Source organism: Lissotriton helveticus, chromosome 1_1 (genome assembly GCF_964261635.1).
Source record: "Lissotriton helveticus chromosome 1_1, aLisHel1.1, whole genome shotgun sequence".
NCBI lineage: Eukaryota > Metazoa > Chordata > Amphibia > Caudata > Salamandridae > Lissotriton > Lissotriton helveticus.
In genome coordinates, this window is record NC_136057.1 from 1,423,453,670 (window position 1) to 1,423,472,375 (window position 18,706).

An 18,706-nucleotide genomic window follows, 5' to 3' on the forward strand; every position below is an offset into this window, starting at 1 on the left:
ATTTAAACAATTGTAGTTTAATGCTGGCTTACTCCCGCTTTTGCCATCACGTGTAGTGGTGTTTTAGGTTAAAATGGAGTCTGACGAGTGGAAGATATTAAGCACAGGAAAAGTGAAATAGCATCTCATGGTTCAAATATGAGCTGCCTGGAGTAGCCACCTCAACCTCATGGCGGCCGGAGCAGACACATATGGCCCTATTGGGATGTGCATTGTCTGTGGGGTGAGAGTGCCGATGTTTAGTGCAGCAGTGATGCTTAATGGACTCTAGGAGTACAGGGGCATTTAATAATTGGAGGTACCTGGAGTTCTCTTAGTTAGAGGTTTACTTTGGTTTGTTGCTGATAACCTAGTGTAGAAATATGGGACTAAAGTGAAGTATTCGTAATACTTTGAGCCTTGAATGGTATGAGAAGGCCATTTGCAGAAGATGCAATTTTTCTCTAGTTGCTGGTCAACCCATAACCAAGAGGAGGAGACCGAGTGGGCTGAGGCTGCTAGCATGTGTTGGTTTTAAAAGGAGCACAAGGTGAGACAGATGGAATATTTGTGTAGGCAAAGACTGAGGACGGCTGTCTTCTTGACCTGGTCTATGACTGATGCAGAGTCTGAATGAAGAGTTTGCTTCTATCATGCAGGGGTTGGCTTTTTCAAATATGTTGATACTTTGAAGTTAAATGCAAGACTATTGTTAGAATGTGAGTCTCTAGTTGGCAGAGGTATGCACTCTGCCCAAGTAGGGACCACAGTCCTATGCAAGGTAAGTCACAACACAATCTAAATTATCCTGTGCTCACCCTCTGATAGGTGGCACCGAGCAGGCAGATTTAACTTAGAAGACAATGTGTGATGTATTTGTGTAATAATTCACCCAGTGAAAACAGCAGAAAAAGACTCCACAACAGTGCACACAAAATTAAGTATGACTTTATAAATAAAAAAAAGACCAAAACAACAAAAGTCCATTGTATAGAACTTAAGATATTGAATTATGAAGAAATAAATGCAGTAAATCGCTTAGAACACGTAGCGCAAAAAAAGTTACTTTAGGTTGCTCTGGACCAGGGCAAAGACCAAGTTCGGACAGACTGCGATGGCGCACACCCCAGCTACAGGTAGGTCCAGAAGTGTCTGATTTTGTGAGTCATAAATCCATTACTTATACCCAAAAAGTGCCCTTGAAATGGAGGTGACATCAAAGGCTGGCATTTGAAGTGCACACAATCCCTTTCAGCCCAGCCCTGTCTGTCAGGCTAACCTGGGTGGGAGGGGGCGGGGGGTGGCTGGGTGGGTATCAGTGCGGCGCTTTGTGTGTGGACATGGTACTACCTAAGGAAGTGAGTTTAGACAAGATACTACCTATTGAAGTGTCAGCCCCTCCCATTCCTTCCTGCCCAGGAAGACCCATCAGAATGCAGCTGAGCCTCACCTTGTTTGTGGTTATCTAGAGGGTATGCACAAAGTGTAGCTGTTGCCAAACCCAGACATGTATTGGAGGCAAGCTGTAAGGCACAAAAGACCTAGGAGCAGAGAAATGTCCACTTTCTAAAAGTGGCATTTTTAAAACCCCAATATTAAATCTAACTTAACAAGTAAAGAGGATTTATGAAGCCCATTCCAAACATATGAAACATGAAAAAGCTACTGCTCTCTGATCAGGAATTACAGCTTACAGTGTATTAAGGAATTCCCACTAGCTAGCCTATGAGTGGGGTAGGCCTCACAGTAGTGAAACATGAAATAGACTGTCACAACCCTGACATGTAAACATAAAAGTGCATGTCCTATCTTTTACTTACATAGCACCTTGCCCCGTGGGTTACCAATGGCCTTCCTGAGGGGTGACTTGTATGTAATAAAAGAGTAGTCTAAGGCGTGGCAACTATTTTTAAATGCCAAGTCGAAGTGGCAGTAAACTGCACACACAGGCCCTGCTATGGCAGGCCTGAGACCGGTTTCAAAGGCTACTTGTGTGAGTGGCACTAGCAGCGCTGCAGGTCCACTATTAGCATTTAATTTACAGGGCCTGGGTATATGGTGTGTACCACTTTATAAAGGACTTCCAGGTAAATTAAATATACCCAACGGGTGTAAGTCAATCATAACATGTTTAATGGCAAGAGCACATGCACTTTAGCACTAGTTATCAGTGGTACAGTGCACAGAGTCCTTAAACTGCAAAAATGAGGTCAGAAAAGAAGAGGGAGGCAGGCGAAAAGACAATCCTAAGGCTGTGGCTCAAAAAGCTATGTTGTTAATTTTCCCTCCCACTGAGTTGTACATCTGTAGATCTATATCTTGAGTACTGAGGCGGAGTACATGCACATTGTCCCGCTGAAATATGCTCGGGTGAATAACAAGCATTTGTATGTATTCCTTGCCCCACTGTCTTACTTAGTAGCAAGCCATTTCACAAAAGCTGATGCACCTCATGAGGATTCATGGGAACAAAACAGGCCCTGCCTCCTCTACACAGGCATGGGTTTGCCTGACTGGGACGTTCCGTGATCGTGTTAGGGGACCTGGATGTTGAAATGCAAATTGTTTACTCGCATCTTTAATTTAAAAAAAATATACCTATGCTTCTAAAATTCCATTTGTTTATCAAGGAAAGACCAGTTCAAAATAGAAGGGAAATTGAGGAGCATCTCATTCTCAGAATTGGTTTAGCGTTGAAAGACGACCAAGCAAAGTTGAATATTTAACTTCCGGTAGTTTAAAGCTGTTGGGCAGACTGTCCCTTCTTGTTAGCTCTGTGTTCTTTGGGTAAAAGTGTTCTGATTCCTCTTTTCATGCATGATCAGATAAAGTGCGATGTGAAGGCACCAACAGGTGAATCGGGACGGGTTTATCTGCTATGAACCGGTTGCGATGGAAACCAGAACAACGCTCGAATGACCATGGAATTTATGGACGAAAACCGACCCCGACGCTCCCAAGAGCAAATAACGCGGGCGATTGCAGAGAGCCAGAAAGGCCAACTGCACTGATCATAATAGACACGTGGCCAAGCGAAAGCACAGACTGTTCAAAACCCTTGATCTGGCTGAACTTGTGACAGCGAAGAACGCATCGCAAGGCCTCTTCGTGAAATAAACAAGATTACCCCCTTCGAGGGCATTAACACAATGTTGTCCAAGATTCCCTTGAAACCGCGACGTTCAAAGAAAATACAGGCGCGTCTATTTCGATTCAGCTCCCAACTATCTTGTAGGGTCGCTGAAATAGTAATTTCTTCTCTATTAAGTAAGTTCGTGTCTCAGTGGACACTTTAACAACAAATTAAACAAGTGTAGCTGTCGGAGAAAGCACAAAATCTTGAACGCAATTGTGAAAGATCATCTTCTTTAATATCTTTAGCAGCCAGCCTATAGGGCTTATCCCCTCGCTTATATGCACCAACACCTACTACTGACATTCTTACTGATCCAGGCGGAGATAGTAGCTGAGCGCCCATCCCCCTAATTTAAAAAACCCTTGTTTTTGCTATAGTCAAAGTGTAATGTGGCACATTATTTCAAAACGTTGCGCACCCGCATGGGCTTGCACTTCAGCACCCACACAGCGGGGTAGTAAGCGCTATATACATGTTATAATACAATATAATATAAACTGCAGTCTGTGGCCCCTTTGGCACTCTTACTATTGACATCCCATTGGTTAATAATGCATACTTCAAAAGAGGCAAAGCATCCAGGGCAATAAAGCATGCCATGATAACGCTACTAGGAAAGAAGTAGATCGCAGACTACTTGGAACTGGTGAACTCTCAGTCCATCTCAAATCCAGGGCTTCAATAATCTGTGAAAGCTAAAAACATTCAGTATGATCAACAGTAAATGCTTTGCACGGACGCCTTCCTGCCTGATGGTTAGGGAGACCTGCCAGCTTTTGCTGCAGGCCAGTTGCATCTGGATTCTCAGCGACTTCTCCACAGTTTGCAACATGGCCGACAGTAAAATTATTTTGTATTGGACAACAGAAGGGGCTGTGATCACAGGCATTCATCTAAACTGGTAAAAAGAAGGGGCTGGGATCACAGGCATTCATCTAAACTTGTAAAAAGAAGGGGCTGGGATCACAGGCATTCATCTAAACTTGTAAAAAAGAAGGGGCTGGGATCACAGGCATTCATCTAAACTTGTAAAAAGAAGGGGCTGGGATCACAGGCATTCATCTAAACTGGTGCAACAGAATGGGTCTTGAGATCACAAGCGTTCATTTAAACTTGTGCAACAGAAGGGGCTGGGATCACAGGCATTCATCAAAACTGGTGCAACAGAAGGGGATGGGATCACAAGCGTTCATCAAAACTGGTGCAACAGAAGGGGCTGGGATCACAGGCATTCATCTAAACTTGTAAAAAAAGAAGGGTCTGGGATCACATGCATTCATCTAAACTTGTAAAAAGAAGGGGCTGGGATCACAGGCATTCATCTAAACTTGTAAAAAAAGAAGGGTCTGGGATCACATGCATTCATCTAAACTTGTAAAAAGAAGGGGCTGGGATCACAGGCATTCATCTAAACTTGTAAAAAGAAGGGGCTGGGATCACAGGCATTCATCTAAACTTGTAAAAAGAAGGGGCTGGGATCACAGGCATTCATCTAAACTTGTAAAAAGAAGGGGCTGGGATCACAGGCATTCATCTAAACTTGTAAAAAGAAGGGGCTGGGATCACAGTCATTCATCTAAACTTGTAAAAAGAAGGGACTGGGATCACATGCATTCATCTAAACTTGTACAAAGAAGGGGCTGGGATCACAGGCATTCATCTAAACTTGTAAAAAAAAGAAGGGGCTGGGATCACAGGCATTCATCTAAACTTGTAAAAAAAGAAGGGGCTGGGATCACAGGCATTCATCAAAACTGGTGCAACAGAAGGGGCTGGGATCACAAGGGTTCATCTAAATTTGTGCAACAGAAGGGGCTGGGATAACAGGCTTTCATCTAAACTGGTGCGACAGAATGGGTCTTGGAATCACAAGCGTTCATCTAAACTGAAGGGGCCTCGGATCACAAGCGTTCATCTAAACTGGTGCAACAGAAGGGGCTGGGATCACAAGCGTTCATCTAAACTTGTGTAACAGAAGGGGCTGGGATCACAAGCGTTCATCTAAACTTGTGTAACAGAAGGGACTGGGATCACAAGCGTTCATATAAACTGGTGCAACAGAAGGGCTGGGATCACAAGCGTTCATCTAAACTTGTGTAACAGAAGGGACTGGGATCACAAGCGTTCATATAAACTGGTGTAACAGAAGGGGCTGGGATCACAAGCGTTCATCTAAACTTGTGTTACAGAAGGGCTGGGATCACAAGCGTTCATCTAAACTTGTGTAACAGAAGGGACTGGGATCACAAGCGTTCATCTAAACTGGTGTAACAGAAGGGGCTGGGATCACAAGCGTTCATCTAAACTTGTGTAACAGAAGGGGCTGGGATCACAAGCGTTCATCTAAACTTGTGTAACAGAAGGGCCTGGGATCACAAGCGTTCATCTAAACTGGTGTAACAGAAGGGGCTGGGATCACAAGCGTTCATCTAAACTTGTGTAACAGAAGGGACTGGGATCACAAGCGTTCATATAAACTGGTGTAACAGAAGAGACTGGGATCACAAGCGTTCATCTAAACTGGTGTAACAGAAGGGGCTGGGATCACAATCGTTCATCTAAACTTGTGTAACAGAAGGGCCTGGGATCACAAGCGTTCATCTAAACTTGTGTTACAGAAGGGCTGGGATCACAAGCGTTCATCTAAACTTGTGTAACAGAAGGGGCTGGGATCACAAGCGTTCATATAAACTGGTGCAACAGAAGGGGCTGGGATCACAAGCGTTCATCTAAACTTGTGCAACAGAAGGGGCTGGGATCACAAGCATTCATCTAAAGTGGTGCAACAGAAGGGGCTGGGATCACAAGGGTTCATCTAAATTTGTGCAACAGAATGAACAGGTCCTTAACTGGTGCACATGAGAAGCGCCGGTGTTGATTATTTAGTGCCGGTTCTGAGCACTAAAAACCACTGGCTCAAATTAAGCACTGGGCAAAGCTAGCTATTTCTTGTACTTCTGTCATAGTTAAAGTAGCATTGCCTGCAATCTACCTGTGCCCACAGCACCTAGTCTGCCTTACACTCTGCTGGGATAGAGCAGCGTTCCAGGGTTCTTAAAGGGTTGAATTTTACTATGTGTACTGTCTGGCTTATATTGGAGCACCATTTCCTGATATTATTTTGTGTAGCTTAAACTCTAATTGTTGTTTCTCAGCCACGTGTACTGCTGATTTAACATATTGGCTAACTGGGGGAAAACTGTAAATGTTGCCTTTTAGCATGTTTCCCCGTATTTGATTGGTTTGGGAAATAAGAAAATGTCTTCAAAATTGTGTTCCTAGGTTTTCTGTTGGCATCATAAACCACAAGTCGGAAATCAGAGTAGTTTGTAAATGTCACACAATACATGGTACCCGATATGTATGTTTTTTTTAAGTTGCAGTTTTTTTAGGGGGGGGGGCAGGTACTCGGGGTACAAAAACAGTTTTCTTTAAAGTGTAGCTAACAATGGCACTGATTGGAATTAGAATGTTCAGTCTTTGCTATTCTTGAATAAATTGTTAATAAAACAATGGGAAAGGGTAGAGGTCAATGAATTTAGGTGATTCGTTGACGAAAGGGCACACTACATAATTATGGGTTTACTGCATTTGCTACATAGAATGCAGATTGTACAACACAAGGTTTAGTCTCAAATGGATTTTAAAAAAGCTACTGAGAGATTGTACCTTATTTGCATTCTAGCCATGTAATTTAGATGACTTTGAAGCATAATTTGGTCTACTGTGCCACATAGAAATAGTACTGACCGTGTTAAAGCTCTGCAGGGGCGGTATTCGGGAGCTAATATTATGATGATGACACTCTTATATTACAGGCGGTAATTAATTATTTCCCCATATGTTATTGTTCCCTTTGAAATAGGAGTTTTATTCTAATGCATTGTGTGCAATACAAACGCCAAAATGTGTAAAAAAAAAAAATAAAAAAAAAAAATGAAGTGCATATGGATGTTCTGTTTTCAGATTCGTTTCTCTTAACCCATTTACATAGTTGAAGATGTTTTTGACCTTTCCACTATTACTTTCCCATCTCTTCTCCAGTCTATTGCCAGAACTTTGCTCAAAACTTCAAAGAGAGCGAGATGAATGCCATCGCTGCGGATATGTGCACTAATGCGCGGCGCGTGGTGCGCAAGAGCTGGATCCCTAAACTGAAGCTTCTGATGGCCGAGGGTGACACTTACACAAGCTTCATCAACGACACTGGCAAGTTGGAGCCGGACCTCATGGGTGTGGACCACAGCTTTGATGCTGCTGGCTCAGAAGTGGACGCCGCAGCGGCCAATGCTGCCGAAGCCCTGCAGTAATGCGATTTAAGAAGAACAATCGCATTGCACAATGCAGTGCCTCCGCCCCCTCCACCAGTGTCACACTACTCCATTTATTTTTTGTTTTCTCTCAGAGTCTGAGAGATGAGCACCATACCTTTCAAAAGAAACAAAAATATGTGGTCTGGGTGTTGCAGGCATTAGAGAGGTGTGTTGGAAACTGAGTGGTGGAGAGAAGATGCCCCCTTCAAATGTGTTGTTTTGGTCGCAGCTCCAGCCCCAACATCCCCTCCAAACCCCCCAACCCCTTCCCTGTTCTGTGGACGTTTTGCACTCCGGGAAGTTGGTCATCGGCTGGAAATGTGGACTGCTTTTTGAATGCAAAAGATTTTTTTAATGCGTAATAAGGAGGGAAAAAATGCATTTGCTGGTGGAGTGAAAAAACTGAAATATAAACCCCTTGGGGCAAAAAGCACCAGAGAGCGAGTGAGACCGAAAGGGAAAATGTGAAAATGTTAACATGTGCGTCTTTTAAACTTCTTCCTGAAAAGACTTTGTCTGCCTTCAAAAAAAACGTAAGCAATCGAACTTCTCCCAGAGAGCTGGGTGATAGCTTTTATTTTTGTACCTTTTTGGGGGGATAGGGAGGGGCAAGAAGGAGCCTTGTTGACTGATTTTTTTTTTTTTTTACTTTTTGCTTGGGTCGGAAAGGGGAATTAGAAGTGCGGGAACGTTTTCTTGCTTTACACTGAATTTCAAGATAAGTTGCTGTTTATGTAGTTGTGACTGAAGTTGGGTTGTGATGCTCTGGTTTTACTAGGGGGTCCTCCGAACGTTTTGTTTTCCTACTAGCACCAAAGTTTTTATTTGGCAAAGAGTTTGCACACTTTGTAAATTCATTCGCTCCTCCCAGTTAACACATTTTTTGGAGTTGTATTATCTGCCCTCATCAACATGAGAAGGGGATATGGTACCTTCTCTCTGGTCATTTACTTTGATGACCTGGAGAGGATGCAGGCGAGATATTTAGTGGATTAGATATATCTTCCGAACTCCACTAGTTTGAGGGTATTCAAGTGACCTGTATATTGGGCTGACCTGCACCAAAACGCCCAATGTATTCTTCACTGCAGCTTGGGGAGGTGCGTAAGAAAAGGGACTTTATTTTTAGAGAGAAAAAAGAAAATGTGGTAGAAAAAATAGTAGACTGATAGAGTAGATATATTTTTTACATTCCCTCCAAATAGCTAGTTGGAGATCTTCCGTTGACACCTTTTACTTCCCTGAGTCCCAGTTAACACTTTGACACACTAAATGATGTCCTTAAAGTCCTGGTCCAGAGCGTGCTGTCTTCTTGGCAGACGGGCCATTAAGCTTGGAGGTGAGATATGGGGACACGCTGGTAGCATTGGCAAACAAGCAGACTGTCCCTAGCTCAGGTGCCAACCACCTTAGCACTGAGCCAACTACTTTCCACCACCTTTTTCTGTTGCATTGTCACTTTTTTTTGCCTCCTTTGTTTTTCTCTTTTGTTGCCTCTGTTTTGTTCTGCTGTTGCCCTGTTCCATTTTCTTTTGTCATGCCCCTGGCTCACAAACACCTTGCCCATTCCATGCAGACGTTGCCTGGGCGAAGTTGTCCCTTCGCTCCGTCGAGTGCTCCAGGTGTTTTTGCTGTTAATGTTTTTTCTTTACTAACCGCTAGCTCTTTTTACTGCTGAATGAGCTGAGACAACCTGGTGTTTTTATTGTATGAAACCTATTTTTGTCAATTTTAAATGAATTTGCATTTTTGTTTCCAGTCTGATTAAAAGATTTTTAAGATAAGTTTTCTTCCCCTCCCCTTCATTTTCACTGCAGCTACATCACTGAAACCATTTGCAGAAGGATTGTTTTCCCCGAACGAAGTGTGCCCAAATGTCTGCATGTATCTTCCAGTCTAAGTCTGAGTGTGATTCTCATTCCTTTTTAAAGTGCTTTGGTGTCACTTTAGTGTAGTGGTGCTTTGCCGACCCTCCACAGTGGGCTGTGTAAATTCAGCAGCACTTCCAGAACCAGCCAACAGATGTCGCTGCAGGTAATGGACTCCTCTTCCACAAGCTGCTGTTATTTTACAAACGCCAATTGGCTTGGCCTTCTGGTGTATTTAGCAGAGCAATGCATTGCTGCCCCTCCCCATAGGCTGGTAATGCAGTAGCATTCCTAGTCCCTTCAATCAGATGTCACTGTAAAGGTTATACTGCTTGTCACCTAAGCTTTCGGTAGTGTCATGTATTAGTACTTTCTGTTCATGGCTCCCGGTGTTACCTGTAGCTCCCCGTCCCATTAGTGTTACTGTAGCAGCGACCTCAGCGATTGTCACTATAAGAGTAGGGCAATACACACTCTCCTTCTCAAAAACTCTTTTCAGCAGCAATTCCCTGCAATCCCATTATCCCATTAATTGGAATAATATTCCCTGTTTTCACGAGAGCTGTTTGTGTGGCTGTGATGTTGCTATCAATTGTGCATTCAGCAGCCACACATATATCCTGTATGCACCTTACAAGGGTCTTACTTACTTTGGATGCATTCAATGCCGTCGCCAGCTCGTTGCGCATTAGCAGCACTTGGTTTCCCTTCCCAAGGAGGTTGCGTTATTTTCGCAGAACTCCCAGAGTCTGCACAAAATCAGTGCATTTTCAGCACTTTAAGCCCCTGAGGTCCTTGTTTTTTATCCATCGGTCCGTGTCCAGTGCCATTCGAAATGCACCAATTCAGACTCCCAGCGCATATCATAAGGTATCACTTTTGTCTAGATAGAGGGCTGCCCCGGAGAAAGGAAGTGCCTTTCTCCCTGCCCCTGAAAGAGCACAGGATGCATGCTTGCATGATTTTCATCGCCAAGACACCCGTCGAGGTGAGGGTGCTCTCTACAAATCTACTTAACTCAACATGACAAACTCTCTATCCCACGATTGACGTGCTTAGCTGCAAACACGAGAACAGTCTCAATGCTTAGTGATCACCCTGCGTTTACTGCTGTGATGATAGTCTCCTACAAGGCTAGGCCTTGAAGAAAGTGCTGCTTTACTCTTCCTGGATTCTTGCCTTTTGTTAGTTCTGCTTTGCTTGTTGTTTTGTTTGCATTCATCTTGCAGCAAGTTTTGTGATTGTGCCACTTTTAGTCTGTGAGCCCCCTTCAGGTGGTCTCTCCTTCACTCCCATACAATGAACTCCAACTGTGTGGCCAGTCGTTTTCCCACTTCACCAGGTACTCCATAGCTACATCACCTATCACACAGAGGATAGTCTCCCTGGATCCATACTGAGATCCGGTGTTATTTATTTCCACAGACACTCTGTAAGTTTCTGGACTTGGTGAAGTACCTGCCAGTCCTGTGTTTGGTAGAGTATTGGGCACCATCTAGGGGTGGCTGAGGCTGTACATCTCCCAGTTTAGTAAAGTTCAGTAGTGCTGCAAACCATAAAATCAAAAAGTGTGGTGCCCAGAGGTGAGGTTTTAATCTGATGCTGAGAAACCCGACACCGTAGATTTCTTAAGGCTGTGAGACAAAGGCTGAGATCCAACAGCTGAGATGTCTCTCGGTGGAGTTGTAAAATGAGGCTGTTCAACCAAGGAGTGAGGCTGTAATCTGAGGTGGAAGGACCTCAAGTGAGGTAATCTGAGTTTGGAGAGCCAAACTGTAATCCTAAATTCAGGAAGCCCGAGAGACAGTATATTATCTGAGCTGGGAGGACCAAAAGTGAGGGTGTAATTTAAGACTTGCGCCAAAGAGTAAGGGAGCAATTTGAGGCTGAGAGGCCCGAGAGTGAGGCTGTAATCAATGGTTGGCCTGGTTGGGGATGTCTAGGATGGAGGCTCTGATCTGAGGTTGTAATATGTGCTTGGGTTAACCAGTAGTCAACAGCCTTCTATTGGGTTAGACTGGGGGGCCATGTGTGATGTTGCAGTCAGAGTCTAGGAGACCAAAAATCCAGACTAATCTAAGGTGTGAGAATGATATATGTGCATGAGAGGCCCTCAACTGAGGTTGTTATATGCGATTAGGATGCTGTGATCGAAGGGAGGAGGGCCCAGCAATGTGGCTGTCATTTGAGACTGAGAGGCGCAAGCGCAAAGTTATCTGAGGTGAGGAATCCCAAGAGTGATCCACTTGGGACACTGAGGGCAATGAGGGCCTGTTATCTAGTCCTGAAAATTCAGGATCAAGGCTGCATTCTAAAGTAGTCAAGCCATGGGTCCTGTGCTCAGAGCCATGGGAGTCGAGCTTCATTGAGAGGGGGGGCTGGGATTGCTGTGTTCCCACTCAGAAGGAACCTGATTTGGCAGTTTGCACTGGAAATTCCTATTGGAGCATGACCAAGGTGGATTTTCATATGGCAGGTTTCTGTCTGGAGTGGCTTGGTGGGTAAAAAAACTATGACCTGGATTGTTGACCATAGTAGTTACAGGCGGCTGAGATTAATTCAAGCAATCCGCCCATCTCTTTGGTTTTTTTTTTTTAGTCCTCATGCAACACTCACAAGGTTAAGGTCCCAGACTGAGAAATGTTTCTCACAGGAACAGGAGCAAGGCTGTAAATGGATGCTGGGCCGGGGCGGGTTCGGCGTTGGGTTGGGTGGGGGGTCTTCTAATCTAGCAAAATGGGTCCGATGTTGATAAAGTGGTGGTTGGTTTTAGAAAGAAACAATCTAAGTTGCAGGCTATAGTGAGAGAATGTGTTATTGTTTCTATTTCTAGCTTCTGTTGCCTCGTGCACCCCCCCTTGCTTTTGAAATGTTGCTACTTAAGATAAAATATGGCCAAGGCTTCTTGATGTTGCCCGTTTGTAGCCCTTGCCTACAGACCGCTATAGTGGCATGTTGTTGGAAGATGTATTTGGGACAATACAAATTCTTAGTGGTTTTTAGGTCTGCCCATTGGTTGCCTTTTGTGTCAGTCTCATTTGCTTATTCAATTTCTTTCTCTTTCAGTACTCCTTGGGCGTATTTTCATTTACATTTATTAATCCTCCATTGCTCTCCCCTTCCTCCACCCTCCATTCACCCCTTTGGTCTTCTTTCTCCAACGTTGCTTTCTGTCCTTCAAACTCCAGTGACGTGTGTATGTGATTATTATAGTTGCACAGCCAGCTGCATGGGTTTTGGAGCCATACTACCCTTACCTACTTTCCCTTCCCTGTTGTTGGTTTAATGCTTTTATTTGGTTTTTTATTTATTTTTTTGCAAGGGGGCTCAGCAGCTCCGCCCAGGTACTGGGACACTTGTTCTCCATATTGCACGGCAAAAAGCGTGATTACGTTTTTTAATGCACTAGTCCGTGCCATCTTGAATAGTAAACTATTAATGAACTAAAAAACCACATGATGACCTCCACATATGTGCGCACGTCCGGTGACCCTCTTTACATTATTTTTTTTTTATAATGGGCATTAGAAAAAACATTTAAAGATGGCCAATGTGTGTACAGCTATGTGGTGTTCATCTTGGAAGATGTTTTTTCTTGTGCTTTTGGAAAGCCATTCAGAGATGGCCGCTGTGCTGTGTCTTCTGTCTTACCAGTAAAAAAATATACAAGTATATATGCACACACAAATGCATTGGCCCAGCCAGTAGATTTGACTGCGAAACCTATTGGCTGTTCCAATGCTTGTCGTATTCAGGCCTCACAAAAGGACTACTCCACTTGATCCCTTTTATGTAGCTTGTGTAACTGAGGGGCACGCTAAGCCTTTAATGGTGTGTTTTTGATCCGATTTGCAACAAACCCCTTGGAGCAGGCCAGGGCGGGAGCTTGTTTCCTCCACATTTGACCCCATCCTGCAAACATGGACATCGATGTACCTAAAAGAATAGTGGCAGGGTTATCCTTAGTACAGTCACATCACACACGCACACCGGTTGGACTCTCTGCAATGTCATAGGCCTGGCCACATAACCGTACTCGTGCCGCCCTTCATTGGCTTGTTGCTGTCTTGGGGCTAGGGGAAAAGGACCAGGATTGCATCCCTTATTTATTTCTTTTTTGCCCTATATATGGTTTTATGACCTGGGGTAGAAAGGGCAGTGGCTGTGATACCAAAGAACCAAGCCTTGCATAGCACTCAAGTACTTCTGATTGCAGTCCTCCCAGCAAAATACCCCCAGTTTGCTGGTACGCACACCCAGCAAATTTAAAGTAACAATTGTATCTTATCAATCAGTTATTGCCTCTAGAAGCATGTCCTGGATACAGCCGTGTAACTGGGTATTTGTGCAGTGAAAAAACTGGTTTGTGCCTTCGTATGAGATCCATGCCTTGTGACACCCTTTGGGAGGCAGAATAAGATGCAGGAATGGTGAACACTGGGTATAGTGCTAGTATTTCACAGTGAAAAGCATTTGAATACAGGAGCAGGAACCTAACGCTGTAATAACTTCTCAGCATATTTTGACAATAGCAACAAAGTGGGAGTGGTTTTTTAAAATTTTACTTCCTGGGTGGCAACGTCGTGATTGCAAATGAAACCACAACTTCAGGAAGTATGGTAACAACTGGTGGTAATATTTGATATACTTTTATGTATTGGCTATTCTCTTCTGAGATTGAGAGTGCCTCCTTCTGTAATAGTCATTTGCACCAGTGTTAAGTTATAGCTAACTCTTATGTAAGGCATGCATCCTCTGGTTGGTTTCTTGCCGGTAGCTGTTGTTTGAGACGGGGGCCATGATAGGATGCCAGCCCTAAAAGATTAGTCATTTGTGTGGGATGGATTCCTGCAAATTATGTGATGGAGAGCTCTGCAAAAGGGGCTTGGCGAGTATGTCCAGGAGGATGGTACCAAGATGGAGGCAGCCTGTCCGCTCTCTGCCTCTATTTTGTATCTGCAGCAGTATTAGATCAGCGGAATTAAATATCAGAACTGTAGAGTCTTTTCCATAGATGATTGGTGTTAATTCTTGAATCAGATGGTGCAAGTTATAGGCTTTCCATATATATACCATGGAACTGAGTAGAGTAGTGGTTGGTCTGGTTTCACTTTCCTTAAATGATGAGACTTGTTTCTATAGCAAGCACACGATTTGTTATGAAGGATTATTGTTTCAGTGAGCACACCTCGTAGACGTAAGCAAATTAAAGAAATACAAAGTACTGTAATAAGTTGAATTGGAAAGTAAATGAATTACAGGTCAATCTTTGAGCGCTGCTCCAAACAGAGAGAACCTTATCAAGCGTAGTTTCCACGCCAATTAAAACCTTATGAACAAGTGCTGAAATATTTTGATATATGTGTAAAGCAGGAATAGGTTATTTATGTATGTTTTCTTTTTCTCAAATTCCACCTGGATATGTCGCTGTTTCAGCCCTAACAGTGAGGTCCTTCAGTCATTTTCAGAGCTTGGATGAGGAGAATGTGTTGAATTTTGCTAGGCCTAGAGGGGTACTCGAAAGAGCGGCAGACGCCTCCTTGAATTGTGTGAATGTTCATGACCGGAGAAATGGGAATTAAGTTGAGGACGGAGAAGGAATCAATACATTTGCCAGTTGCACATACGGAGACGATGCACAGTCTGCTCAGGACCACTGATGTCCAAGGTAGATGTACTGAATACGCCCTCTGCAGCCAGTGTTAGTCTATAAATTTAAACTCAATTGTCGCCCATAACAATAACTGGAGGGCGCGAAGCAGAAGGGCCTGGTGCCAATTTGTGGGCCCACCCAACACAGTACAGACTAACCCACCAGAAATCATTAAATACTTGGATATCATAAAGAGGGCTCGGTTTGGATGCTCAGAAAGAGCAAATAGGAGAATATTTGAAACGTGTTTCTAATGTGATAGTCGCAGAAACTGGATGCACCACAGCTGATGGAAAAAACAGTACCAGGTCAAACAATAATAAATACAGACAACCTATGTAATGCACGCAACCGGATTGTATTGCAATATTAAGAATACTCCATTCTGGGCCACCTTCTAGAGTTAAGTGGGATCCTCTGCTCTATGGCTTTAGTTTGTAGTGTGTCATTCATATAGTGCTTCATGCAGGGCCCCAAAGAGCCTCCTTGTAATCTGCCTCTGCCTACTACATGTGTTGTGCTTGGTAGAAGCCAAGTTTATGGTGTGATGTGGGAAACCTTGGGAAGCGTGCAAGAGATTCGTACCTGTGCTATGTTCCTCATGATTGGTAAGGCTGGGTTTGTACTTGGCCTGTGTGGTAAACATTACGTGTCAAGTGTGAGGTTTGGAGATGTATTTCAGGGGAAACATCCTTTACAACGAAACTTTTACAACGCAGTGCTATTACAACGCAGGTTTTACAACGAAAACCATTACAACGCATTGCACTGGGGGACGCTCTAGGATAGGGAATAGATTTCATTTACTATCCAACACCTTCCCTACTATCCACGGGGACTGGAGTTGGAATAGTATATTAAACTATTCACTATCCAGCACCCCAAAGCGATATGCGTGGTAAAAGCATGCGTTGTAGTGTCATACATCCGTATTTCAGCCATTTTGCAGATATCCTGTATCTGTAGTTGCAGTGTGTGAGATGAAAAGGACTTGTCAGCTAGTCAAGCTTGCGGATACGGTATGTTTTCCTCTCATGTGACCTGTGCACTGTTGGGTTGGGGAACAACCAGGTCCTTCCAGAAGGTGTCCCCCAGAATGCTTGCTCATCCTAACATGATGTAGGCGGGCTCTTGGAGTTACATGCAGTCCTTCAGCTGCTCTGTTGTTTGGTTTTCCCCTGATTATCAACTCTGTTATCGCCATGGTCCAGTACATACATCTGCCACAAAGTGCCCAGATGCTACTACGCGCTGCATTGTAACACTTTACACATATTGGCTTGCTCTTTGATTACGAGTGGTAGAGGATGGTTTGATGTGTCGAGTGTATTTATTTGAAATAAAAATACCCCCTGCTCGGAGCTTCGCTAGGTAGGGCATTGAGAAAGCGCCGGTCACCTTGAAGCTGGAATTGCAGTGACAGGACTGGGGAAGTGGCAGAGGAGGATACTTAATGCCTAAAGTGGTTGGGGGGAGAGGAGGGTTGTAAAAAAACATTCTTATCCTGGCCTTATGATTTGCTGTGAACAAAGGGAGATCGGGCATAATGCCTGCTGCCTCGGAGGGGCAGTGAGTGAAACTAGCCCTCTTTCGTTTGACATGTCTGCCCATTGATGTAAGACTCATAATACCAATTCACCTGATTAAGGCGGGAGATTCCCGCATGAAACACCACAAGTGGGTTTATTGTAGCTTTCTCTCGCTAAAATGGACTCCATTTCTGTACAAGTCTTTGGAAAAACTAAATTACGTGGATTTATTTCCCAAAATCTCCCCCTTTCCTGCCTCCAAATACTATCCTGTTTGGAGATAGGCAAGTTAATCGGGCAGCTAAAAACGAGTTAGGTAGAAATCTGGAATTTAGGTCTCCGTAGTCATTCTGCTCCTAGCGACCGAATGTTTTGTGGGGAACTTAGTCACTTTCATTCTTTGTGAGCAACATTGAAGAACAATTCGTTTTGTGTTTCTGACGTGTAGGAGGCAAACAAGGGTAGCACCGGTTGATTTCTGAAATATAGTTTCATTTTTTTTAAGGAGTACCATTAAAAGTGTTTTGGCTAACATTTTAAAGTGAAGGATAAGCCATTTTAATTTGCAAAGTTTTAATTTTTCGTTTTGAGGAGCCAGGACTATTTGGGGTCAGGGCTTTTTTGCGCTAGGTCGAATACAAATATTTAAGGAGTGCTTTGAGGGCAAGAAATGCATGTTGGATAATTGAGTTATTGATTCTACAGAGAATTTGACATTTTATTTTGTAGGTGTCCCCGATGGCTAAGCATTGAATAATTTTGTTAAATACGTAATCTCGAAAGTGCTTTCGCATCAGGGGGTTAAATAAATGACATTTTAGAATGCACCCCCTCTTAAGCGTAGTAGTGCTTTCCCGAGTAGCCGCTAGGTGTCATGATATCCTCATTTAAGAGCAGAGCCCTTGTCCCTTCCTTTCAGAGGCTGGAAGGCGACGACTCCTCAGCAAGTCAATTAAATGCCTAAAGGTTAATGCTACTGAAAGCTCAGTGATGCAGAGTTGACACGGGTCAGCTGTGCGTGCCACTCTTGCAGAGGGATGTCTGCCATGTGAGTAAGTATGCCCCAGTGTTACCCGGCGCTTCAGGAGTACATGAGGGTGACGTGATAATTACCCTTGGTCCTATCAGCTTATAGTATCCGTTGAACCGACGTACAGTTGGCGCAGCCCAGCTTACTCGGGTAGGGGGGCTATGGGAAGTTTTTTCCTCAACGATTTGAAGAAGTGTTTTTTTTTCTTTTTGTTTTTAGGGCTCGCCTGCTGATGCGCTTCAGCGCATAGCTGGCGAAGCTCTATAGGGGCTTATCCAGTGTTTATCCACTGGCGATTCCACTGGCGATTCCTTCAAGTGCATGTGCTTTTTAGGTCATTGCGCTTGCGCAAGCCCTAAAAAGCGCGTGCACAATGCCACCAGCCGCCTGCCTGCCTGCCTCGCATTACCACATCAAAGGCAGCCCTCCGAGCGCATTTCTCACCCCCTAATTATTCACGGCCGGCCGGCAGGCACATCAAAGGCTGCTGCTGCCGTGACTCGCATTTCTCCTCCCTCCTCCCCTATCACTGCCCAGGCCGGCCGTACTTTCTCTTTACAAGGGCGCCCATTCCTGAATCACTTGAAATCTCTCCACATTATTTGCATTTTGTTAATTAAAAAAATTAACTTCAACACAGCGTTGCACATTTTTCTCGACTTCGGAAGGATGAGTCCCAATCTCATTTGTACAAAGTGTTGTAATGGGATTATTGGAGAGTTAGAGAAACGTGCTCACAAGTTACATTTTTATGCAAATCATCTGAGTAAATAAACAATAGCATGGTGCCGTTTGCGTCCTTGACTTGATCTGGTTTTTATTTTTATTTTGCTATTATTCTCACAAAGGCTAAGAAGGTCTGCCTACTTTAGTATTAAGTGCTATACGTCGCATAAGCAACAGCTAACCATTCACTCACCCACGCAACGCCACTCACCCATGCAACGCCACTCACCCACGCAACGCCACTCACCCACGCAACGCCACTCACCCACGCAACGCCACTCACCCACGCAACACCACTCACCCACGCAACACCACTCACACACGCAACACCACTCACACACGCAACGCCACTCACACACACACGCAACGCCACTCACACACGCAACGCCACACACACACATGCAACGCCACACACACATGCAACGCCACACACACATGCAACGCCACACACACATGCAACGCCACACACACA

At 44.1% G+C, this 18,706-nt stretch overlaps 1 protein-coding gene across 1 annotated transcript in view; it reads left to right on the forward strand.

Annotated features, from left to right (window-relative positions):
• NACC1 (nucleus accumbens associated 1) overlaps window positions 1–9,212 on the forward strand; it is a 48,308-nt gene extending 39,096 nt beyond the window's left edge. The window contains exon 6 of the mRNA XM_078685309.1: window positions 7,160–9,212. Coding sequence (XP_078541435.1) covers window positions 7,160–7,425 — 266 coding nt within the window. The 3' untranslated portion in view covers window positions 7,426–9,212. The remainder of the gene's footprint in view (window positions 1–7,159) is intronic.
• The last annotated feature ends 9,494 nt before the right edge of the window (window positions 9,213–18,706 follow it).